The sequence below is a fragment of the Bubalus bubalis genome, chromosome 13, assembly GCF_019923935.1.
Source record: "Bubalus bubalis isolate 160015118507 breed Murrah chromosome 13, NDDB_SH_1, whole genome shotgun sequence".
NCBI classification, from domain to species: Eukaryota; Metazoa; Chordata; class Mammalia; order Artiodactyla; family Bovidae; genus Bubalus; species Bubalus bubalis.
This window is the reverse complement of record NC_059169.1, coordinates 60,521,666-60,548,232: the sequence shown is the minus strand read 5'-3', so window position 1 is coordinate 60,548,232 and position 26,567 is coordinate 60,521,666. Positions and strand designations below refer to the sequence as shown.

General features: G+C 42.9%; 2 protein-coding genes across 2 annotated transcripts in view; one reads left to right on the top strand and one right to left on the bottom strand.

The window, feature by feature from the left end:
• Positions 1-12,702, bottom strand: part of FRY (FRY microtubule binding protein) — a 428,089-nt gene extending 415,387 nt beyond the window's left edge. Inside the window, exon 1 of the mRNA XM_044927339.2 lies at positions 12,577-12,702. The gene's annotated coding sequence lies outside the window, so the exon portion shown is untranslated. The remainder of the gene's footprint in view (positions 1-12,576) is intronic.
• On the top strand, positions 4,296-13,229 carry LOC123329000 (basic proline-rich protein-like). The gene is made up of 2 exons (XM_044927351.2): positions 4,296-4,436; positions 12,577-13,229. The coding sequence occupies exons 1-2, from the start codon at positions 4,347-4,349 to the stop codon at positions 13,045-13,047; spliced, it is 561 nt and encodes a 186-aa protein (XP_044783286.2). The 5' UTR covers positions 4,296-4,346; the 3' UTR covers positions 13,048-13,229.
• Positions 13,230-26,567: the final 13,338 nt, after the last annotated feature.

Here is a 26,567-nt window from a genome sequence, read left to right as displayed (position 1 = left end):
GGTCCAGCGGACTTGGCGCCTGGCTGGGTCAGTGGGCCTGGGGTGCTCTGTTGAGTGGGAGAGGAGAGGAGGGGGCACAGATCTGGGTCCCCCTTCCTGCTTCCTAATTGGCAGTCCTCACACTCAGCCCTGGCTGAAAGCTTAGGCTGCTATGCCAACTCTGACTGGTCTTCTTCTAAATAGGGGTAATTCACATAGAATTCTTTTCAGCACTTCCAGGATTCCTCTCCGGGGCTAAGGACACGATCCAACAAGAAATCGAGTCTGACAGTTTCAGCAAAAATACAATTAAAAGCACATACTAGAAGGTGTTCGTGTCCCATGGCCATTTCTGATAAATACCTTGACTGTTTAACAAACACTGGGGAGAAACTGAAAACGTCCAAAAGCCACTCATCGCATTTGCATTGGCCTGTAAGTGCTGGCAAATGTTGATGCCCAGGAAGGCTTTTAATGTTATTGATAGCTTGTTCAAATAGGCCGGAGTGGTCCCATGGGGCCTGAATCACTACTGTTGCTGAGAAATAAGCCACTTATACAGCAAGACGGTCGGAATGCTCAGAACTAAGTGCTGGCTGTGCCTTAGTCGAAATGCCCCTTCTCAGCATCTATGACATAACCAGAGGGCAGTAGCCCTTTCCAGCCACAAGACTGCCATGAAAGCCAGTGCACGGAAAGGCTTCCTCTAAGAAAAAACAGAAACCAAAACCCCATAATCTTTTAAACGGGGGGTGCTGTTTCAGGAAATGTTAATAACTGTGATGGTTGCAGAGAATACCGTGGTCCTAAAGTTTGTTCTTTCGGATGTATCACATATCTTCCCTGAGAGGACAAGAATGTCAGAGCATTGACCAGCAGGAAAGAAGGGGGAGAAGAGATATGTCAGGACTAAAGGCAGGCTTGAAGCTGGGGGAGAGAGGAGCAGACAGGACAAGCAGCTGCCCACGCTGGCCGGGGAGGAAAGGATGGATGCGCACACACACAGGCGTGTTGAATGCCCGAAAATGTCAAGGCTCAGTGCTCCTCGATGGAGAAGGTATAAGAACAAAAACATGCATGGCTAGAGAATGGTGACTCTGATTCTTTTTTTTTTTAATTGGGGTATAGTTTCTTTACAATGCTGAGTTAGCTTCTTCAGTACAACAAAGTGAATCAGCTGTGTGTATACCTATATCCCCTCCCTCCTGGACCTCCCTCTCAATCCCTCCCCCATCCCACCCCTCTAGGTCACCACAGAGCACCGAGCTGAGCTCCCTGTGCTACACGAGCAGGTCCCCACTGCTATCTGTTTGACACGTGGCAATGCACACATGTCCATCCTAATCTCCCCGCTCATCCTCCCCTCTCCGCCCCCACCCCCCTGTCCGCATGTCTGTTCCTCACCTCTGCATCTCTATTCCTTCTGGCCATATACCCTGAGAAAACCATAATTCAAAAAGATACATGCATCCCAGTGTTCGCTGCAGCACAATTTACAATAGCCCAGAACATGGAGGCAACCTAAGTGTCCACTGACAGATGAACGGATAAAGAAGATGTGGTAGATATATACAACATACAATGGAATATTAGCTATAAAAAAGGAATGAAACTGGGTCATTTGTAGAGACATGGAGTCTGTCATATACAGTGAAGTAAATCAGAAAGAGAAAAACAAACATTGTATATCAGCGCCTGTATGTCGAATCTAGAAAGATGGTACAGATGATTCATTTTTTAAAAGTGTATTTGTATGAATATACATACACAGAAATACACATAGACTTGTGTGTATATAGTTGTTTTTTTTGTTTTTTTGTTTTTTTTTGCAGAAGGGTGGAAATTAGATGGCAGACTGAAACAGAGGAAATAGTGTTTAAAAAAGAAAAGAATATCAATTACTTAGAACTTAATGTGAAGAGCTCTGATGGGTTTTTGGAAAACCTAGATAGCAAAAAGCAACTTATAAAACACCTTGCTTAGTACCCTTCACAGTGAAGGCAGGAGAGGTTTCAGAGACATACACTCAAACCGTAGGATCATAAAGACAGGCTGCTTGCTCGTCTGTCTGATAACCAGATTTTGGCTACCTCATTGCTCATTAGGCTTTGAATCAGGGGGATAAAAGAAGAAACTCAAATAAGTGCATTGGTGAGCAGCTCTAGTTGAAAGATGGACAAGGAAGAGATTTTAAACTCTCGTGAAGTTCGGTTTTCCACTGTGGGCTTTAATGATCTTGGGGATCTTGGCTCCCAGGGGAAGCAGTAACTGAGAGCCAGCTGTAGAAATGGGGAGGGAGTAAGTATTCTGAATGGCAGGTTTTTATCGGCAGATGGTCCTGGTTTTAAGAAGCCAGTTGGCAGGGCTGTGTATCTCCTGACCTTCACCCGTCAGAGGACGGGAGGCAGAAAAAGCTCATTTGCAGTTCCGTGTCAGAAACGCCAGGGTGACACCGAGAACCTTCAGGAGATAAACAGCAGGAGCCTCAGGATGAGAAGGGTACTGGGCAGAGGCAGGAGTGCAGATGGAGACCTCACACTGTGCAAGTGAGGCCCAGCTTGGGGGCTTAAAAGCTCCACCAGGCAGACAGCATGTTTTGTATAGAGTTGGACAACGTCCTCAGCCTTGGGGCTAAGTGGAGGCCTTTCTAGAGTCCTGAAATACAAGGGCCAAGGTTTGTTGACATTTGTCTAATAAATCTATGTAATAGTTTACTGTCATGGTGAGAGATTTGGGATAAACTGTGTTATGTGAAAAAAGCAGCTTATAAAACAGTATACTAAATGATTCAGTCTTGTATACAATACATCTATACATGAAAAAAAGAAGTCTGGGAGAAAATATGCAAAAATGCAAACAGTGATGATATTTAGGAGGCGGAATTATGGATGGTTTTTATATTCTTCTATTTGCTTAACTAAATCTTTAAAATTTTCAACATTATCCAGGGAATGCTCCAGGCAAGAATACTGGAGTGGGTAGCCATTCCCTTCTTCAGAGGATCATCCTGACCTAGGGATCGAACCAGAGTCTCTGGCATTGCAGGTAGATTCTTTACCATCCAAGCCACCAGGGAAGCCCATTGAACATATTACTTGCATAATAAAACATGCCAACATTAAAAATATATCTAATGTATTTTGTGCTCAGTCTCCTCTGCCCATGGAATTTTCCAATCAAGAATACCAGAGTGAGGTGCCATTTCCTACTCCAGGGGATCTTCCTGACCCAGCAATCGAACCCCAGTCTCTTGTATCTCCTGCACTGGCAGGCAGATTCTTTACCACTAGCGCCACTTGGGAAGCCACAGTGTATTTTAAATAAGTTAAAATGTATTACAAATTATAAATGAGGTGTTTTATAGACATGACATTGGACTTGTGAGAAAAAAAAAGTTATTTCTTAATTGATTTCTAAATACTTCAAAGTGGATGTACCAGAATCTCTTTAAGGTCTAGAGGAATACACTGTAGGTTTCACTGGCTACAATATATTTACAAGAATGTTGACAGTCACTAACTACTTAAGACCTTGTAATTACATGTACTCTTTCTATATAGTTACTGCTTCAAGAGTACACAAGAGGTTGCCTATAGATTTCTTCTTACTTGAGAAGACAACAGATACAGGACTCAAAGGATAACTGATGAAGATTCCCCAGTTCTAGACACTGGAGTGTTGAGTGAAAACGTGCCTTCTGTGTTACTTTCAGTGGATTTAAGTCTACTGTTTTGCTGAGGGGGTGAGGTTCCCACAAGGATTAAGGCTGCTCTGCCTCCCTCCCTTTTAAAGTGCTTCCTCTTCCACTTCTTTTTCCCTCACATCCAGTCACTCTAAAGAAGGAAGAAAATATCCATCCAGGTGGAGAAGAGAGGGTTCTAGACGGGACTTAACGGACATCAGTAAAGAAGCTCCTGTGGACCTGTAACAGTGAACAGCTAGGATAGAGTGGCTGCTATGGCAATGGGCTAATTTTTTTTTTTTAACTTTATTAAGATTGTTTTCAAGTTTTATTTGGCTGCGCCACGTCTTAGTTGCAGCACCAGAATCTCTGAGCTGCCGCATGTGAACTAGTTGCAGCACGTGGGACCTAGTTCCCTGACCACGCACTGAACCTGGGACCCTGCACTGGGAGTGTGGAGTTCTGGCCACTGGGTCACCAGGGAAAAAGACAGCAATGCTAACAGGCAACCACTGTGCTCTGGGCTATAACGTGCTTGATACTTTATTCATATTCTCTTGCAAACTCACCACCAACTGGCTGAGTATAAAAATGAATGGCCCCAATTTACAGAAAAGGAAGCTAAGTCTGAAGGGTGTTAAGCACACCCCATGGGAGCATAAAGTCGGTGCTGCATCCCGGTCAGATGCTCCAGGTTCTTCTCTCAGCCTCCTCACTCGCTATCAAGGTCACCCAAAGCAAAATAGTTAACCTCTTTGTTGTTCAGTTTCCTCATTTGCAAAACAGAGACAGTAACAAGGTTGACTGCCCAGGGGCTGTATGAGGATTAAACGGCATAGGGAGACAACAGAGAGCCTTTAGCTGGGTATCAGCCACACAGCCCCCTCACTGGGCAATGATGCACTTCTCACTCCATGACAAGGGGACGGCAAGCCCACGTCAGTCTGAGTCGAAGCTCTTTCCACCCTCCAGACACACCTGATATAACATAGCCACTGCTCAAGGACCTCCCGACCTCTGTTCTGATCTTTTCGATGGGCTGGAAGGTCACTGTCCAGCCACATGAAATACTCACAGAGACAGAGCTTCTACCTCCACTTCCCACAGAGATAAGAAAAACAATGCTGGAGTGGACATGTGATGAGAATTGAGAGCAGATTTCAAACCCTGAACTACTGTTTCAGATAAGTGCACTTTTAAGGCATACAACTAAGGCAGAGACACTGTCTAATGTGCTACTAATACCTCCAAGGGTCCAAACTGTAGCCTTTTATGAAATTTGTTTCTATTGTCTGGAAAAACAAGAGAAGAAAATTCTGATATGTAATTCTGTCTCAAGTGGTTTCTGAATAAAGCCCTTACTATTGAGTGGTGTTTCAAGGATGGTTTCTGTTGTTTTCTGGTTTTTAGGTGTTTTGTGTGTGTGTTTTTTTTTTAATTGGAGTGCAATTATTTTGCAATGTTGTGTGATTCAACCAAATGAATCAGCTATATGTATACATATATTCCCTCCCTCTGGGACCTCCCTCCCACCCATCTAGGTCATCACAGAGCACTAAACCGAGCTTCCTGTGCTTTATAGAAGGGTTGTTTGTTTGTTTGTTTGTTTTCCAGTAGTGCAACAAATGAACAAGCAGTCAGTGGATACAGAATTCCAACTTCCCAATTACTTCTGATCTTTGATCTTTGTCAAAACACAAACTACACCTTTAAGTGGCAGTGATTAATGTATATGTTTTACACTCTGGGCCTATCATGGAATGATCTCACATTTGTACATCAAGGGCCAAAACATCTGCTTCCCTCTCTCAACCCCTGGGATGTGTGACCAGGCCACACATCCCATATTCATATCAACCCCTGACATATTTTAGGTATGCTTCCATTAGCCATGTTCTGTCATGCTGCCTTTTAGGATGGTTTTATTACGGTTCATTATTTAAATGATTATCAGGTTTCTATATTCTAATGTATTTGTCTTATAAGATGACATGAATATTCAGAAAAGTCTTCACTGCTTTCAGACTTGGGATAGAAAAATGACTCTGCTTTCTGTCTGTCCATTCCTCCTCCTCTTCCTCGCTTTTCCTTTTTTATTAATAAGACTTTATCCTTTATTAATAAGACTTAATTCTTTCAGAGCAGTTTTTAGATTCACAGCAAAGTTGAGGGGAAGGTACAGAGATTTCCCATATATTCTCTGTCCCCGCACATACACGGCCTCCTTCACTGTCAACATCACCACCAGAGTGGGGACATTTGTTACAGCTGATAAACCCACACTGATACCTCATAATCACCCAAAGTCCATTATGGTTAAGGGTTAACGGTATGGTTCACTCTCTGTGCTGTCCATTCTGTGGGTTTAGACACACGCATAATGACATGTATCCATCATTATGGTATTTCTTTTTTTCCTCTCCAACGTTTAACACTTATCAGAAATTAATGCAGTATTTGCTTAAGACCAAAATGTAAATTATTCTCTTTCTTACTGTTTTCTCTTCAAGCTATTGTTCTGTTGTTCTAGCAAGCTTCCTTAGGTAACTGAGTCTTTTTTCAAAAGCTGTATTTTGTATTTGTATGTGTTAAGCTCCCTAAATAATCTGAGTCAAAATCTGTAATTTCTATACCATTATTTTTAGTCTTCCTATCTTACAATCCAATATTGTAGAATTTTAATAATGATCACTCACAATACATTTTTTAATTTGTTAAGGAGAGTTTATCTTCATGACTTCCATTCTTTAAAATTTCAGGTTTGATATCCTTGATTCTTTATACTAAATGATTTAGATATGAAACCACAAGGTATTTTGTGAGGATTTCTATTCATAAGCAATAAGAATCTTGGACCAAAGAAGGATGGGAATACCTGTGTCAACCAGTCAAAGGATATTTTTTAATTCAGCAAATAATCATTAAGCCCCTGCCATTTGCAGGCACTTTTCTAGGCTCCAGGGCTGAAGAGATCAGCAGGGAGATGCCTCTTTCCAGCCACTCCCAGAAGAGAGCAATTCAAATTCACAAAGGTTAAAGTTAGAACATAGTTACCAAGAATAGCTCCAAGAAGGCTGTCCCTTCTCCCCGCAGCCTTCCATAGGGGGTCTCACTTAAGAATTAACACAAAGAAAGAGGTCCAGAAAGCCAAGGACCCCCAAGGATCGCTGACATTGAGTAACACCTGAAAGCAACACTCAGCTTGATGTAATTGTCCATTACATTTCTTGGCTGATTCACATGTTTCTGCATATCATCTCATTCGACTGAATATTTCATTTTCACGTAGACCTAATTCATGTAGGGAATCAGGTTAAAAGGCCATAAAAGCCTGGATTATGAAATGTATGTGAGGTTGAGATGTAATTCATCACTGGAGTGGATAAACCCAAAGACCATCCTGACCAACGTCAAATCCAGGTCAGCAACTAAGCCTGGCAGAAATGCTTTCGCTGGCCAGTTTCGGCTACCATCACTACTTTAACTAAAGAGTTATGACATCAGTGTGGAAACACAAAGGCAGAGCAGCTGTGTGTTCCAGTGAACACATTTCTGCAACTTCCATAAACAGAGATGAGCTCCTACACAAACACAAGAATGATGTGTGCAAAGTCACAGACTAGGAGGAATTGCACGCGGAGGGCTACTGCACAGCTTTCTCTACAAAGGAATTACCCTTCTTACATGAAGAGACTGACCTCCTGCTTACGTTTTCATGATTATTTCTTAACATGCATGGTCAAGATTCTAAGAAAAAGTCATAGGATTCTGAACACGTTATAACCATTAACCAGCCACATAAAGAAAAGTCAAGAGGCTGCCCAGAGGAAGGACTCATTTACTTCACTGTGGGTCCAGACATGCCATCCTCAAACACCCCCGTTTTCATTATTAAGAGCAATGCCTTGAATCTAAACCCAGGTCCATCCCACTCATTGCCTTCTCCATCAGTGTCCTCAAAGCAGACACTTGTCAATCAGGTATACGTGAAACATTCTACGCTTAGACTTGTCGCTACCACACATCCTATTAATTGCCTTCAAATAACTCTCTCCAGTGATATTCTTTTCTGTGTATGTAAACCATCTGCTCATCTGATTGATATTGCCTGCAGCTGAGAAGAAAAGGATGCTTCACGTTATTTCGAGTAACTCACCTTTAGCGATCGACTCCTGAGCACACCACTCACCTACACTAAATTCACTTTCCAACTTCAATTTCACTCTGACAACCTGGGGGCTCAGCTGGTAAAGAATCTGCCTGCAATGCCGGAGACCTGGGTTCAATCCCTGGGTCGGGAAGATCCTCTGGAAAAGGGAAAGGCTACCCACTCCAGTATTCTGGCCTGGAGAATCCCATGGACAGAGGAACCTGACCCCCCAGTCCATGGGGTCGCAAAGAGTCAGACATGACTGAGCAACTAATACTAACTTTTCATGCTTCCTGACTCTTACTGATTTTCCAAATCCACAGTGAATAAGCCCCCAATATATATTTACCTTACAGATTTTCAGATCTTAAAGCTGAAGTTGTATCTGCTTAAGGGTTCATTTATGTTTTTAGAGACTTGGGTTTTGTCTTTGTCCTGGGTGGTTCATCTTTCATCTGGGGGTCCTCTGGGCAGTGTACAGTCTCTCATTTTTTTGCTCTCTCTCAAGATGAACAGTGCACACCTGACACAGTATCCAGCACAGTCTGACCGTGAGCACGGCTGGACCATCTGGCACCACAACCTGGATTTAATGAATGTTGACTGGATGAGACCATGTGTCACATCCTGAGGTAGGCACCTCCGCATGCTGGGCTGCACCAGAGCTGAATCCATTAGTTGACTATTAAAAAACTCTCCGGGTAATTAACCAAGCCTTTTATTTTCTGTATCCTGATGTTTTGACATCTGGGGTGGGGGGTGGGGAGGGGGGGGTGCCTTGAGGACCCTGGAGGGAGTGCCCTTCTCAGGCTGAGCCAATTCCTAAAGATAAAAAGACCGGCCTTCCCACAAGCCTTTCATATGCAAACCAGCCGATCCTGAGGCCACACTCCTAACCACCTCCTTATTGGCTCTCTCACTTGGGCCACTCTCTGCCAGCTCTCATCATCAGCCTTTGAAGCTTGGAGTTTAACAAAATGAATGACTCTGTGAATGAATGAATGAATGAATACATGCAAGATGGTAGGCAGGTCAAGTTCCCCAAACTAAGTGGGCACAGATTAACATATTTCATTGATAAGGTTCATTTTTTTTCCCCCCGCACTTTAATATCTCTGAAATCAGGATGGGTCTTAATAAGGACAGTATCTTAAAATGACTGACAACTTGGCAGTAGTAACAGCACAATCATCATTTCCCTGTATTTGCATCAACTTGGTCACCGCCGTTCATTTTGTCATTGCTTCCACTAAGAGGCATTGTTGGCATTGCACGTATTCTGTTAAATTGCCATTTAAATGGCCTTCAAAAAGATTACACCATGATCTGGCACTTAAAGATGTTACTGTGTGTACACCAAGGCAAACAGAGTAGTGGGGTCTAAATATTCTGTTACTAAAGGAAACATTTGTCTTTGTTTAGTGTTTCCACATTACCTTGCAAAGCAAAACCCAAATGCTTAACTAGACTGAAGGAAAACACAGAAGAGGAATCTGTGTTACGGTTCGTAACTAAGACATATACAAACTGATTGCCTATCACACCATAAGCAATGCTACTGAGGTACCAGCAGTAAAAAGTACCACAACTGATGGAAAAGATGAACCTCGAAAGCTGTGAGATGCTAGCATGACAATTTCATGCAGTGTCTTCCTGGAAGACCACTGTTAGACTGGCAAGTCATAATATAATTGGCAGTACTTTTTTTTCCTCCCTATATAAGAAAAATCATGCTATGTCTTACATTCTGATGACATTCCCAATTTGATGAAATACAGAAATAAAGATGGGTTGCCAGTTAATAAGAGGTTTTAAAACCTGAATAGAATGCAGAGTGGAAGTTTGTTGACTGTGGACACTTTTAGGTTAGTGAGGTATCTGCGTGCTCCCAACTTCAGGTTGGCTGTACCATGTCAACCATCTGGTACAGTTTTGCAGATCCCCAGTCATTTAAAGAAGTCGGCTTCACTCTTTCTCCCCGCAAATGGTTTTGGTACATTTCCCATTCCAGTGCGAGAGTGACAATGAGCACACCTCATGTTCCACTTTTCCAACTTTAATTAGTGCTGCTCCAGTTTTCCACAGTTTAGAGCTATCAGAGGGGAGGTGCAAGGGCTGTCTTCTAGACTGAAACCGCATCATGCTGCGGGGGATGGAGTAAAATGATTAGACAGGAGAGCCCATCTGAAATCCCAAAGCATGCACACAGGATTTTGCGATGCTGAACACTAGAGTAACATGAGTAAAATGCCAACTACGAGGACAGGCTTCCAGGCAGCATATGGTCACAGCTCAAAAATGCATTTATCTCTTTTTAGCCTTAGTACTGCAAACCATTTCGGAACCAGAGAAGAGTTGAAGACTATAGCAAGGGAGAGAATAGACATACATACAACCCGCCTAGGGAAGAGAAGTGATAAAAGAGTAGCTGTAGGTTATAATAAAAGACATTTTTTTTTTTTTTTTAGATATAGCTTCAAACTCACTATCACAACTGTGATACTAGGTTTCCAGACCCTTCACCCAGGTGACAACTGCCTCAGTATAAAAGTGAGTAATCAAATCAGAAATAGGTGATCACCTCCGTCCATCACGAAGACAACCAACCAGTCACAGCGTTTCTATACTGCGAGTACGTTATCTTTAACAGTGCTTTAACAGGCCACCACACACACGGCATTTGGTACTATTGAGAAGGCCTGCTTCCCGCCCCTAGGGTCTTTGGGTGAGTCTCCTTTCTGGTCAGCAGAGGAGAATCCAGGGGTTCCGTGGACGAATACCATCTTCCCCAGAGACCTTGTTTCAGTCTTCCGCTCTAAGTAGGCAGGGCTGTGTCAGGAATTCTCTGACAGTTGGTACAGGAGGGTGAGTGTGTCCCTGTGAACACCGCAGGGGAAGCGTGGCTGCCAGCTGGTGGGGTGTACTTATCTGTGCAGACTTAAAATAGACCTGAATGGCTGAGAGGGGAGAAACTGCTCCTTAAGCGGCAGAAAGGGAAAACACTCATCTGTCTTCTGGAACCAAGGTATTAGGAAGGGGAAGGTGTTTGTATGTTTGGCGATTGCCCTCTGACTTACATCCTGGGTATAGGGGAGTGGGGGTACTGTGCGGAGCCCATGATGTCAGTCCCTGATGTCAACCCCTGATGTCACAGCGGCTGGGCACACAGTGGTGGGCTCCCAGGAGAAGACACTCCATAAAGGGCTCTGACCCAGGAGGTCGGGAGACGCAGCGTATGTTGCCATGCTGGGATTTCCTACTATATCATCACACGGATAACTCTTTCCCCAGAGAGGCCAAGAGAGAGCATAGATTAGTGGAAATGAGCACCAGGCAGGAAGTCAAAGACATCCAGGTTCAAATTCCAATCTTGGGAAGACTGCAAAACTCTTTAAATCCTAAAATAGGGGAAGTGACAAGAACACATCAGGGTGACTGTGAGAATCAAAGTTACATACAAAATATCTAGGACACCTGTATGCACTATGTATATGCTGTATATATCGTGTCACCATGGACGAAGGAGGTTTCCTGCTCTTTTGTATGTAAACGTTCTTATGGAAGTGATGGGACCTGGTGAAGGGAGAAACAGTGTGGACCAGAACAAGAGGTCAGTGTCCGTGGCTAAGGCTGTCTGCAGATACTGAAGGTATTATGAAGTTGTCTTATGGTATGAATACTCTTGGTAAGAAATAAAGTACCTGTGAGAACCCACACGTATGATCAGGCTGATGAGAATGAAACAATTCAACACACACTTGTCGACATCTGCTCATTTCAAGTCCCTATGATAAACACATGACCACCTCTACTCCCAGCTACAGTGACGACAGACTGTGTTCCTACAACCTTGTGTAAAACTCAATACTAACTCTATTTCTCTGCATTTGAGGAAGTTTCGTCAAAGCAAATAATCCTCATGGAAACCCATCTTTTTCTGAAGGCTGAAACTTTCTCCCATTGTCAAGTGAATCAGTGCGTTCTGTATTCTTTTTTTTCCCCCACCCTGCACCCTGAGAGATGGGCCACAGCTTCTACTCCCTTTCCTGTGCTCCACACCCCAGCACGCTGGAGAAGCCAACTGTAAGCCTAGTGGCATGAAAAAAATATTCAAGATGTGACACAGAAGGAATCACCGGCAGCTCCAACACACTGTTCAGGGACCTTTAATTAGAAGGTGCGGGAGACTGAACTACTACCTTCGGCAGAAGCCACAGCGGGGGTGGGTGGGGGGGCTCTGGGTGCCTGTCCCCTGCTCCAATTGGGGTGGGGGGGAATCCCCATCGAGGAATTCCCTCGGGGAAGAGCCTGCGTCGGGAATGCTGCTGGGGGGAGAGTGGGTGTGGGGAGAGGTTAGAAAGTGGCCTGGGTTCCCGCTTGCCCATATGCAGGTCACGGGCGTCCCCGGCAAGGACGACCTGCCTCCCCTCTACCGGGGTGCGCCTCAGGGACCCCCGAGTCCGGCTCCGCGCGTCTCAGCACCAAACTTTCTCCTGGAACGAGACCTCTTTCGAGCCACGTGGGGTGGGGAGGGAGGGGGTGGCAGGAGGATGGAGGGCGGCAGGGCCGCCAGCCGCGCCCGGGAGAGAGCCCTCCTCCCTCAGCCCGCTTCCCTCCGCCGCCACCCTCTTCCTCGAGGGGAAAGCTGCCCAGACAGCGCCGCCCCACCCGGCCCCACCCACCCCGCGCCCCAGCCGGGGCTTCACAAAGCGGCGGGGCCGACGCTGCGCCGCCCGGGGGCGAGGGGGCGAGCTCCGCGCGGTACCTTCAGGAAGAGGTCGGGATACCGGCGCCTGAGGAGACCCGCCGCATCGCCCGGACGCAGCCGCCGCCGCGGGAGGCTGTTCCGCTGCGCCGAGACCCTGAGCTGGCAGGGACCCTGCGCCGCAGCCGCCGCCGCCTGTGCTCCCCGCGCCGCGCCGCGCCGCCCTCGCTGCGCCCGGGCTCCGCTGCCCGGCGACCGCCACTGTCAAGCGGAGCCCCGCCCCCTGCGCGCCCGGAGAGCCGCGGCCCTCGGGACGCGCGGCCGCCCGGATTGGCTGCCAGGCCGCTGGCTCCGCCCCCCTCCCTATGGCCGCGCCCCTCCCCGCGTCCGTGGCGCGCGCGGCTGCCGGCTCTCTCCCAGGGCCGCCGCGGAGGGTGCGGTCCCGAGCTGGGCGAGGCTTCCTGCGGGCGCCGCGCGCGAGAGACTCCGCTCCTGGGCTCTGCAGTTTCTCCTTGGCCCGCCCAGGAATAGACACCCACAAAGGGCAGAAAAAGAGAAAACGTTTTCTCTAGGGCCCTTCTCGGGGAAGGCAGCGGCTGCAGCAGTTCTGGTGTGAAATCTTAATTACAGGAAGACATGTATTAGGAAGCCTATTGGAATTATAGCCAGAGGGGTTTTGCTTTTTTTTTTTTTAACCTCTTGCACAGTCCAAACTTCTTCATTTTTAGGAGGAAACTAAATCCAGTTGAACAACTTACCCAAGGTCACAAAGCAAGGAGATTGATTTTGTACTTCTTCGCTGAATCAGAACTGCTTCAGCTCTTATGTCTCAGTCGGGCACAGAGATGCGTTCTAATAGTTGATGCTGTGTACACAGTGTAACAAGAAATTAAGAATCCATAGAGACAGAAGGTAGATTAATGGTTGCTAGGGGCGCGAGGCGGCTTGGAGAGTGACTGCTAATGGGTTGGGGTTTCTTGAAGGTGACGAGACTGTTCCCTCATTTTGTTAGTGGTGATGGATGCACAGTTCTGAATCCACTAAAAACCACTGCATTATATTAATACACTTTGAGTGAACTTCTGCAGGCTTCCCCACTACCTGAAGTAGAGTGTTTCTATGAAACCTTTCATAAGCCAAAAGGGCAGAAAGCACAAAAGAATTACCTAGAGGCACATCTTGCTAATGAGCACACAAAATCAATCAAGATTAAGCACAGATGCTCACAGACTTAGTTCAAATCTATGGCAGATTGATACTGAGATGCCCAGTACAGTTGGGGGCAGTAGGTGGAGCTTGACACTGCCTCTGTATACTGCTGCTGCTACTGCTAAGTCGCTTCAGTCGTGTCCGACTCTGTGCGACCCCATAGACGGCAGCCCACCAGGCTCGCCCGTCCCTGGGATTCTCCAGACAAGAACACTGGAGTGGGTTGCCATTTCCTTCTCCAGCCTCTGTATAAGCTTGTTGCAAATCGAGTGCTGAGTGCTATTTTTGCCTTTTGCCTTTTACATAAAAGCAAAAACCCTCTTTGGATTTCTTTTGGTGATCGAAAATGGTAACTAATGTAGTTTTTTCATAACAAGTGATACCCAGTAAACTTTTGAAAAGCTGAGGTTACCTGGGAATTACATCTCAGTGCTCTTATCATAAAAAGTCTTTCTTTAAAGGGAACTTTTCATTTACAGTTTGTAGATCATGGATTCAGTATTCTTAACCCCTCAATTTAATTTTTTTCTTGTCCCACTTAGCTTAGGGTCAAGTCTACCAAAGCAAGAGTTTCCATATCTTCATCACCATCATAGCTTTGACTCCTGGTCTTGATCTCAAGATAAATTAACTGATGACTGTATGCAAATGAACATATAAAAACTTCCACAGAAGGATCCACAGGCCAATTCCATTCCAATCAACAGACCCAAAAGATACAATTTAAATGAAGTTCTACAATATTTTTAAGATGTTCTTATTGACTCAGGAATAAATATTTGCATGTACACATATACATTTGTTCAAAAAGGCTGTGTAATTAAGTGCTATGACTTAAGGAGCTTAAATTTCAAGAATTGTATTAGTGGCATCAGTTTTGAGATTAATCCTTATGATACTTTTCAAAGATTTAATCATGTACAGTGGATCATTTATAAGTTCACTCACAGGTTCTGTTCCTCTTTCCCTTTGGAGTGTGTACTTATAGCTTTCCTTTCATTTTTCAGAGCATCACAATTACCTTTCTATATTGTATATTATTGGGAGAGAGTCCTCCTGGTAATCTCCAGTCCCTCCCCATGCCTCAGGGAATTGACTGGGAGCTCTAAGGCTTTGGAAGGTCTAAGGACCTTAGATATTTTCTAGTTATGCAGTGACCTCTTCCTGTCTACAGGTTCTGAATCCATGGATTCAACCAAGGACTGATAGAAATTATTTGAAAAAACAATTCCAGAAAGTTCCAGAAAGCCAAACTATTTACAAAGCATTTATGTTGTATTCACAACTATTTATATAGCAGTTACATTGTATTCTGGTGGCTCAGAGGTTAAAGCATCTGCCTGCAATGCGGAAGACCTGGGTTCGATCCCTGGGTCGGGAAGATCCCCTGGAGAAGGAAATGGCAATCCACTCCAGTATTCTTGCCTGGAGAATCCCATGGACAGAGGAGCCTGGTGGGCTACAGTCCACGGGGTCGCAAAGAGTCGGACACGACTAAGCGACTTCACTCACTCAAAGCTGTTATAAAACTATGTAGACAGTAATAGTGCTTTAGGGAAACAATTCATTCACTAAGCCATGTGTCTTTGCCAGGTACACTGACAAGGGTACAAAGATTAATAATACACGATCTCTGTCTTCAATGGGTGCCCACACTGTTAGGGGGCACTTGTTATAATACAATAAGTTGTCACTCCAAGGAGGTAAAACAGTGCCAGGTTTAGGGCTGTTGTTGTTGTTCAGTCCCTAAGTTGTGTCCCACTCTTTTCAGCCCCATGAACTGCAACATGCAACATCCCTGTCCTTCACCATCCCTCGGAATTTGCTCAAACTCATGTCCATTGAGTCGGCAATGCCATCCAACCATCTCATCCTCTATCATCCCCTTCTTCTCCTGCCCTCAATCTTTCCTAGCATTAGGGTCTTTTCCAATGAGTCGGCTTTTCCCGACTCACGTGGCCAAAGTATTGGAGCTTCAGCATCAGTCTCTCTAATGAAAATTCAGGGTTGATTTCCTTTAGGATTGACTGGTTTGATCTCCTTGTTGTCCAAAGGACTCTCAAGCATCTTCTGCAGCATCACGGTTTGAAAGGATCAATTCAATGTTCAGCCTTCGTTATGGTCCACTTCTCACAGATTTGGGTACTAAGACCTAAGAAAGGACCTTGGCACAGTCATAGAGAGACTGGAGTTGGGTGTCTTAGTGACAGCTGATGTAGCCCAGGGTGGGAAGTGTGGCAGAAAGTGAAGCTAGACAAGTTACTCCCAGGACAAAATATCACGGTGGATCAGAACTCAGTTCAAGAGGGACAGCTTAATCAGGAAGTGAAAATTTGAATTTCTCTGGGTCTTTCTTATCCCTGGTATAGTGTGCAATTTTGGTGAATGGTCTTACTCTAAATCCAGTTCCATCATCTTGTTGGAGCATCATAGTACCATTAGCTGGCCTTTGCTTCTACCCTTTTAGCACACAAAGGGCTTTCCTGCAGTTTCTCCTGAAGGTGGAGTGGTGAGGGGATGCACTCAAGACCTCGTGGATTCTGAATAATGGAGCTGGGACAGAACTCCATCACTGAACTCTTGAGCTAAGAAAGCTTTTTAAGCTGCAGAGAATGAAACTGTTTTTACACTTGGAGTTGATCTACTTTTTGATCAGGAAGTAGGACTATTACAGGCCCTAAGGGGGACAAAGAGAAAGAAAAAAAAAAACAAAAACCAGCTACTGATCTCCTTAGCTTCTTAGTTGGGCCTATCCTGGAAAATCCTGGATTCCAGGCTTTATTTAAAAAGTGGCTCAACAATTTGAAAACTGGAGGCTACCTACGTATTTTGTCATGATACAACTGTCAGCATACCAACAGCATTTTCTTTTCCTCCACCTTTTCTTTCCCCCTCATGGGATTGTGGACACCTTTTGAAAGCAGGTACTATTCTTTGTGAATTTCCTGATTTCCCCTCCCTGCACTCGCATCTCCATTCATCCTTACCCTGTCCCCTTCCCCACCCCCATCCCTACCATTGGAGCCCAACAGGCCCTCAATGAATGTTTAAGTGCTCCATGTCATTCTACCATCAAAAAGGGTATCATTTTTCTTTTCTCACTAATTGTTTATAGCACTGACATACTTTATGAAATTTGAAAATTAACCGGCCCATATAGTATGTATGCTCTGGAGTTCTGGGGTATAGTTGTAAGAATATTAGAGAATCACATTCCACACTTTAATAAGCTGTGAGTTGAACTCTAAATCTAAATGCCTGAAATTTAAAAGTTAGTCTCAGTCTAGGAAGGCACAATATTAATATTTTAACAGTAAATAAGCTAAGTATTTGAAGCAGAATAATTTTCATATTTGTTGTAGAATTTTTTTTTCCTTCTGAAGAGAGAATTTCCTAGTGGTTTTAAAGAATCTTTGAAATCTTTTCTAAATCTCCTTTGCTTTTCTTTTTCTTTTTTCAGATCATCCTTTTAGTCTCATTTTTATTGTTCACAAGACTGTGATATCTAATTAACACTGAAGCATTACAAATCTCTTTTTCATAAATCTCCGTGCAAAAATCTAGGGAATCCACAAGAATGAGGGAGAGCTGGTTTCCCTGGAGTCTAAAGCTGGGGGGAACCAACGAGAAGGCTGGAAACATTCCCCCTGCAGGAACAGATGTTGCCCTCCCTGAGGAGTTAGGATGCACTGCAAGAAATGAGATAATGAAAATAAGCAAACTGCTTTGTGAATGTTATCAAATATCATCAGCCCCAGACAGATAGCTCCCTAAATAAGTATCCTTTACTGATAAAAATAAAAAGCTGATGAACATGACAGTTTCCCTAATAGATTTAGGAAAAAAAGTGCTTCTCACAAAAGGATTGACTTAATCAGAGGGCTTCCCAGGTGGCTCAGTAGTAAAGAACTCACCTGCAAATACAGGCGATGTGGGTTCAATCCCTTGGTAGGGAAGATACCCTGGAGAAGGGAATGGCAACCCACTCCAGTATTCTTGCCTGAGAAATCCTGTGGACAGAGGAGCCTGGCAGGTTACAGTCCATAGCGTCTCAAGGAGTCAGACACGACATAGCAGCTAACACTAACACAACCGACTTAACTGGACCACATGGAACAAACGGAGTGTGGGAGTAGTCCTCAAGAAGAGGGAAGAGGTGCCATTGGAGGGGTTCAGGGGGTTGTCAGCCATCATCTGCCCCCAAGCTGTGGCTCAGCAGCCTTCTAAGCAGCCTTCCTTCATTCCAAGTCACTTGGCAGAGAGCCATTGGGACAGTGACTGCCTCTGCCCTTGGGGTATTGATGCGACCTGCTTCTATGGGAGAAAAGCCAATCAAAGAGGGAGGGAACATGTATATGACTGATTCATGTTGCTGTACGACAGAAACCAACACAAGATTGTAAACCAATTTTCCTCCAATTAAAAAATAAATACAAAATGCAACAACAAAAAAAGACAGAGGAAGCCAGCATGTTCCCCTGCTGAGTGGTCCGCTCAATGCTGGTGTGTCCAATCAGCTACCCAGGGGTCCCCCTTTCTGTTCTAGGAAAATTAATATATCTTATCACAATATTTCAGGAAAGGATACATGCAGATGGTGACTACAAACGTTGGTAACCCCATGAAAAAGAACAATTTTGTAGGTATTGTGAAAATTGTGAATTAAAAGAAAATCAAAATTAATGCTACCGTTTATTGCATACTTTTGAAAGTTCACAGTGGGGACCCATTCCTTGGGCTTCCCAGGTGGCACAATGGTAAAAGAATCCACCTGCCAATGCAGGAGACGTAGGTTCGATCCCTGGGTTGGCAAGATCCCCTGCAGAACGGAATGGCAACCCATTCCAATATTCTTGCCTGGGAAATCCCATGGACAGAGGAGCCTGGCGGGCTACAGTCCATGGGGGTCACAGAGTCAGACACGACTGAATGACTAAGCACATCCTTTCCCTAGCTGAGAAAAGAGCACAGGATCCTGTCTGGATGATCAGGGGGAAGGTCATCATGATAGGGACGGATTCTGAGCTGACAGTGAAAGATGAGTGACGAACAGTAGTCTGAGGATGGGAAGGAGGGAAGAGCATTCTATGCTGAGTAAACAGCACCTCGGAAGTCCCGGGGTGAGGACGTGTACACGGCTTCAGGAGAAAGCAAGCCAACTTGATGCAGATGAAGTGCAGACGGGGTGCGTGTTTCTGTTCATCTAAACTGCTCCGATGTTCTCTGCCTGCGTGTATGACAGATCCCCCACCTCCACTTCCAGGAAAATAGCTTTGTACTTGAGAGAAAAGAAACAGGCTTGAAGCAACTTGGCTGTTACCATAGAGAATAAGGAAATGAAAAATTTTCATATTATGTAAAAGGAAAGTCAAGCATGATATGTAATTATTCAGAACAAGCCACTAAAAGGGCTCTTTAGTGCAATAAAAAGGAATAGCTATCCCAAAGGAAGCTACTGTTTTGACATTTAACTGGGAAGCCATCCAAAAATTTAGACTAGGATTATAGCCCTTGACTTTCTTTTGGAAGACATCTTAGTGATTATTCAGAGAAGCTGATGTTTGCAGTTCTAGTTACCTTCAAATGATAATAAAACAAAACCCAAAGGAGGCATATGGAGAAGATTGACAGTGAAATCGTTCCTTTTTAAATTGACTTGAAGCATTTTTTGATGTAGCTAAACTTGTCTCAAAAAATGAACTCATCCTTTTTACTTCTTAACTCTCTCTTTTTGATTTCTTTTAAAAACTACTATAGCCAGGTTGTCTTTGACCACTTAACCTGGAAACAATCATGTTACTCCTTTCAGAGGATGTAGGTCTAGTTATGAAATGAACTAGAGGAGCTCTGACATTGGTGGTGACTGCGATAGATGGAGGGCTGTCTCAGGACTGGTTCAGGCTAAGTGTTTTCTGGAAGATTTGAATCATCTAAGCTAGTTCTGCAGATTTGGTTCTCATTTCTAGCTAGCACTTCACTGCTTTTGTCAGGTTAAAAGACACCTGACTACTGGAAGAACCATGTATATGTTATACTATATATAACTAACAACTGCAATGTTTTCAGTTTTAGGTTGGTTCCTGAGGCCTTGTGTTCTGCAACCCTCAGTGTGATTTAAAAATCAGACGGATGCTGGGACCTCCCTGGTGGTCCAGTGGTTGAGAATCCACCTGCCAATGCATAGGACACAGGTTCGATTCCTGGTCCAGGAAGATCCCACATGCAACGGAGCAACTAAGCTCCACTTAGTTGCTTAGACATAACTAAGCCATTATGTCTCAGCTACTGAGCTCAAGCACTGCAGCCACTGAAGCCTGAGAACGTAGAGCCCGTGCTCTGCAACAACAGAAGCCACTGAAATGAGAGGCCCTATGCACCACAACTAGAGAGTAACTCCTGCTCACTGCAACTAGAGAAAACCTGCACAGCAAAAAAAAGACGCTGCTGCTGCCGCTGTGCTGCTCAGTTACATCTGACTCTTTGCAAACCCAGCCCGCCAGACTCCTCTGTCCATGGGATTCTCCAGACAAGAATACTGGAGTAGATGGCCATGCCCTCCTCCAGGGGATCTTCCCAGCCCAGAGATTGAACATGCATCACTTACGTCTACTTGCATGGGCAGATGGGTTCTTTACCACTAGCACCACCTGGGAAGCCCAACAAAGACCCAGTGCAGCCACAAATAAATAAATAATAAAATTAAAAAAAAATCAGATGGATGCTTGTTAACTAGGCAGTGTGGAGGACTCACATGGAGACTGGCCACCTGCAAGGGCCTGGAGAGGTGACAATCAGGGCAGATCCACCTCTACCCCTGTGCAGAGTCTGGAAATCCCCAACAGCAAGCGTCTCCCTTACTTGAGAGAGCGTCTCCCTTATTGAAATGAAATCAGGTGAAACTAAACTCAGCAGCCACCTTGAAGACAGAAGTGTAAATTACAGCTTGAGGGATGGGAATGGACAAGGGGAGGGAGATTCCCACCTGAGTTGGAATGTGGAGATTGAGAGACTGCACTGAGAAGATCTGGATTGTTTTCAGCAACATTTGCAGAATTATTCTCAGCTTCCATCTTGCACACAGCTCGTCCTCTGCCACTCTGTGTGGCTCAGCAGACGTCCTTGGGTCTGCCTGAAGACATCAGAATTTCTTGTGAAATCTTTATGTATTTCATTTGCACCCTAGACTATATGTTTCTAAGTAACGTATTTCTCTCAAAGTCTTTTCAAACCAACACCTACCAAGGTCTGAAGTAAGAAGCTCTGAGTGTTTAACAGTTAAAGCTTCCAATTTGAGGTCACTATTCAATGGCAACTAAAACTACAATACATTGTAAATTTATAATTTTCAGGCATATGCTGAAAAGTTACCCAAATTATAGATTCTCAAGTGCCAAAGAATTAGAAAAATATATAATTTTGGTGGATTTTCAGATTTGCACACTTAATTATTATAAATAAAAATTATATTCTTAATACATTTTTGTTTGGAAACAAATCAACTTTAAATTCAATTATATATAAACTAAAGATGAACAGTAATGAGTGTTGAATCAACTGTAGCCTGATTTGTATGAACCAGGTTAATGTAGTATTATTAATTAGTTTGATTACAGTCTATTTATAGAGCATGAATTTAAAAATCTTGAAGTAATATGTAATCATAGAGTAAATTTTTTTCCATAAAAATGTGTCCTAATTTCCCTAAAAGTAAACATGGAAAGAAAAATTACAAACCTAAACTAAAGCAAAATATATTTATATCTGTTTGCTCTTTCAATATTCAAAAATTCCTAAGGACTTAAAAACCCTAGCAATTACTTTATATTTGTTATAAATGTTGTTGATTTGTTATTTGGTGATTGCTCTTCATTAATGTACTCCCTACAATATTGTTATCTTGTTTTTCCAAACATATATTAGAAAAATGAAATAAGCATTACATAATCAATGGACAATAATACTAAGTTCATTGGAGAAAGCAGTGGCACCCAACTCCAGTACTCTTGCCTGGAAAATTCCATGGACGGAGGAGCCTGGAAGGCTGCAGTCCATGGGGTCGCTGAGGGTCGGACACGACTGAGCGACTTCACTTTCACTTTTCACTTTCATGCATTGGAGAAGGAAATGGCAACCCACTCCAGTGTTCTTACCTGGAGAATCCCAGGGACGGGGGAGCCTGGTGGGCTGCTGTCTATGGGGTCGCACAGAGTCGGACACGACTGAAGAGACTTAGCAGCATAAATAATATAAATGGTCTTTTCCCTATACTTTAAAAGAAATGTTGGGATAAAAGAAACTTACAGTTAATTTTTACTTTAATCATTACTCAGTGGTTGTGGTAGCTACATATTACTAAAACACAGAATTTTAGCTGCAGAAAATCTATGTCTATGCTGTTCAAGTTTAATATTCTTTCATCCTTTAGTTCATCTCCTGCGTGTGTGTGTGCATGCATGCACATGCACACACACACTCAGTCTTGTCCAGCTCTTTGCAACCCTATAAACTGTAACCCACCAGGCTCCTCTGTCCATGGAATTTTCCAGGCAAGAATACTGAAGTAGGTTGCCATTTCCTTCTCCAGGGGATCTTCCTGACCCAGGGATCAAACTCATGTCTCTTATGTCTCCTGCATTAGCAGGTGGGTTCTTTACCAACTGAGCCATCAGGGAAATAATATTCAAGTTTAATATTCTTTCATCTTTTAGGTTCATCCTTTAAGTTGGTTAAATCTAAGTATTGTCCCTGCACAATCAAATCATATAGACAATACTGAAAATGCAGTTTTTGGTTTGACAAAATATGTCTTTGATTTTCTAGAAAATAAAATGTGCATGCTTCTAGGATGAATAATGCTCAAGTATGCATTTAAAATACTTTTAGGTATTGATTTTTAAATCATATTTCAGAAACCATTATAATTGTGCATACAAACACAATTACGGACATTTCTGTAGTATTCAGTAATAGCTGTTGGGTCAGAGAAATAACGTACTTAATTTTTAAAACAATTTAATGCCACATGTATTATATATACCAATTATAAGTTTGGATTTAAGATATTTGACTAATAGAAAAATGCAAGGAAATAGTCCTACTTTACATTCCAAAAAATTAACTTCTTTTCTGGGTCAGTTATTAGGAGAGGAAGCCCAATCCAATAATCTGGTTTATTTTAAAATATCCATTAGGTACATTGACACAATTGAACTTTTCTTTTAAATGTTTCTTTTTTAAAAATTTTGTTCCTTAATTAGAAAAAGATTATTCAGATACTAATGGGAAAATTGCTAAAAATCATACAATTTGATGGTATAAATTAATAGCACTAATTGCACAACAAAATACTATGCTAACCAAAATAAGCAGTTATATAATGGCCTTGAAGCAAATTGAATAAATTCTTCATCTCAGAAAAAATCATACAATTTTTCTCCACCTTGTAAAAATTGAATCTTTAGTCAAGGCTATGAAAAAATAAATTATTTCTTTCTTGCAGTGATGATTATTAATTTTGACAATCTGATATTAAGCAAAAGTGAGTAGCACTCCAACCTTGTAAAAACTTGTTATAGTTTTTGTGTTTCTAAGTCCGTATTTTAATATTGTTTTCTTTTCACAGTGACAACTCAATGAACAAGTCATTCAGGAATAAAGTTTCTTTAAACTGACCAAAGTTGACAGAACTGATCTACATGAAAACGTAGAGGGTAAGCTCCTTGGCTTTGGTTTTGGCAGTGACTTTTTATTTATATTTGACACCAAAAGCAAAAATTAAAAAGTGGGAATACATCAAACTAAAAAGCCTCTGCACATCAACAAAATGAAAGAAGATGCAACCTAGGCAATGGGAGAAAATATTTGCAACTCATACATCTGCTAAGGGGTTAATATTTAAAATATATAAAAAACATACAACTCAAAGCAAAAAAACCAAACAATTCAATTTAAAAATGGGCAGAGGAACTGAACAAGCATTCTTCTAGAGAAGACATATAAATGATCAGAAGGTACATGGAAAGGTTTTCACTTTCTTAATAATCAGGGAAATGCACATCAAAACTACATTGATACATCACCTCACACATGTCCGAATAGCTATCATCAAAAAGATAAGACCGATGGACCTATTTGCAATGCAGAAATAGAGGCATAGAGGTAGAGAATAAATGTATGGACACCAAGAGGGGAACAGGGGGTGAGATGAATTGGGAGATTGGGACTCGCATACATATACTACTATATAAAACAGATAACTAATGAGAACCTACTGAATAGCATAGGGAGCTCTACGCAATACTCTGTGGTGACCTAAATGGAAAGGAAATCCAAAAAAGAGGAGATAAATGTACACATGTAGCTGATTAACTTTGCTGTACAGTAGCAACTAACACAGCATTGTAAAGCAACTATATTCCAATAAAAATGAAAAATAAAAAAGACAAGAGATAACAAGCATTGGCAAGGATGCAGGGAGGAAAGGGAACCCTTGTGCAGTGTTGGTGGGAATGTAAATGGTTTTAGCCTCTAAGGAAAACAGTTTGGAGGTTCCTCAAAAATTTAAAAATAGAATTACCATTTGATCCAGCAATCCCACATCTGGGTATACATCCAAAGTAAATGAAAACAGAGTTTCAGAGAGAGAGTTGCACTTTCACGTTCACAGGAGCACTGTTCACAATAGCCAAGATGTGGAATCAACCCAAGAGTCCATCCACAGAAGAATGAATAAAGAAGGTGTGATGTATACATGGACGATCTCCAACTTATGATTTCTGACTTTATGTTGGTGCAAGAGTGATATGCATTCTGTAGAAACTGTACTTTGGATTTTGATCTTTTCCTGAGCTAGTGACAACATGCTATACTATTCTCTTGTGTGGTTCTGGGAGCCTGGCTACCAGTCAGCCAGAGGAACACGTGAGTGCACAGCTGACATGCCTGTTGCCATTCCATACCCTTAACAACCATTCTGTTCTTCACTTTCAGTACAGAATTCAATACATGACATGAAATATTCAACACCTTTTTTTGTGTGAAATAGGCTTTGTGTTAGATGGTTTTGCCCAACTGTAGTCTAATGCTAAGTGTCCTGAGCAGATTGAAGGTAGACTGGGCTAAGCTACATCGTTCAGTAGGTTAGGGGTATCAAATGCATTTTCAACTTATGATATTTTCAGCATACAATGGGTTTAGGGGGCATAACCCCATCATAAGTCAATAAAGATCTATAAATACAACTGAGTGTGATTCAGACAGAATAATATAACAGAGAAGGATATGCTCTTATTTGTGACAAATGAATGGATCTTGAGGCCATGATGCTAAGTGAAATATGCCAGAAAGAGAAAGAAAAATGCCACATGATATCATTTATATGTGGAATCTGAAACGAATAAATGACTAAATAAACTAAAATTTTGGAAATGTCAAACAAAGTGTAGAAAAGTGGCTGCCCTGGGGAAGGGAGGGAGGGGAAAAAATGGAGAGAGGTTGATAAAAAGGCACAAACAAAAATAAGCAAAATTGACCAAATTTAAATCATATACCTGTATATTAATCGTGTGAAACACAGCTACCTGAATATGTTAACAAGAGGAATAAAAGTCTCTTTCAACCACATACGTGTGTTAACATCCAAGTGAAAGGCAGACATAAAATGTGTTTAGTTGTTCAGGCGTGTCCAACTCTTTGTAACCCCATGGACTATAACCCTCCAGGCTCCTTAATCCATGGGATTTTTCCAGCCAGAATACCGGAGTGGGTTGCCATTTCCTACTCCAGGGTATCCTCCCGACCCAGGGATCAAACTCACATCTCTTGCATCTCCTTCATTGGCAGGTGGATTCTTTACCACTGGGCCACCTGGGAAGCCCTGCAAACATAAAGGTCATTCTGGAATGTGTGGAAGTTGATGAAATCTGTCTCCCTTGTCCCTATCCTCCACTGTCGACTCCATTCATTTCACCAAATGAGTGAATGATTTGTCTCTAGTTATTTTGTATAGTCAGGACTTTGGTGCAACATCAGTGATGTGGGCCTATTGCCAATTTATAAGAACAAAGGAAGGGTTGCTGTGTCGGGGGTTATGTTTCAGGTGTCCTGAGATCAGGAGATGGTGGCGGGTGTGTGTTGTGAGCAGTGGCATTTGCTGAGGTCTTCATCGGAACTTTACCGCTTACTGTCATGGCTTGGCTTCTCCATTCATCGTGCTTCACTTCCCGCCATCCCCTTTGCTCGGTTTCTGCCCTTCCCGCCCTGTCTAAATGCCAGCTGTGCTTCTCACAGGAAACTGCTGTTTACTGTCACTGCTGATCAGCCTCCCCAGATACCCTTGGCAATCTCACTCTGTTTTCACAGCTTCTACCTCAGGAAATGCAGAATGATTCTGCTGGGGGAATTTTTTTTTTTTCTTTTAAACATTTTATTAGAGTATAGCTGAATTACAATGCTGTGTTAGCTTCAAGAGTGCAGTTCAGTGAATTAGTTATACATTCGTGCATGCTCAATCTTGTCCAACTCTTTGTGACCCCATGGACTGTAGCCCACCAGGCTCCTCTGTCCATGGGATTCTCCAGGCAAGAATACTGGAGTGGGTTGCCATTTCTTCAGCCAGAGGATCTTCCTGACCCAGGGATCAAGTCCATGTCTCTGCACTGGCAGGCAGATTCTTTACTATTGAGCCACCTTTGAAGTCCCTATATATATATATATCCAGTTTTTTGTTTGTTTGTTCAAGATTCTTTTCACTGGAGGAATTTTAAAGCTTCATGATTTTTTTTCTTTTTAAATATTAAAGTGAAAATACTGGCAGCATGTCTGGGTGCCTACTCCTTATCATT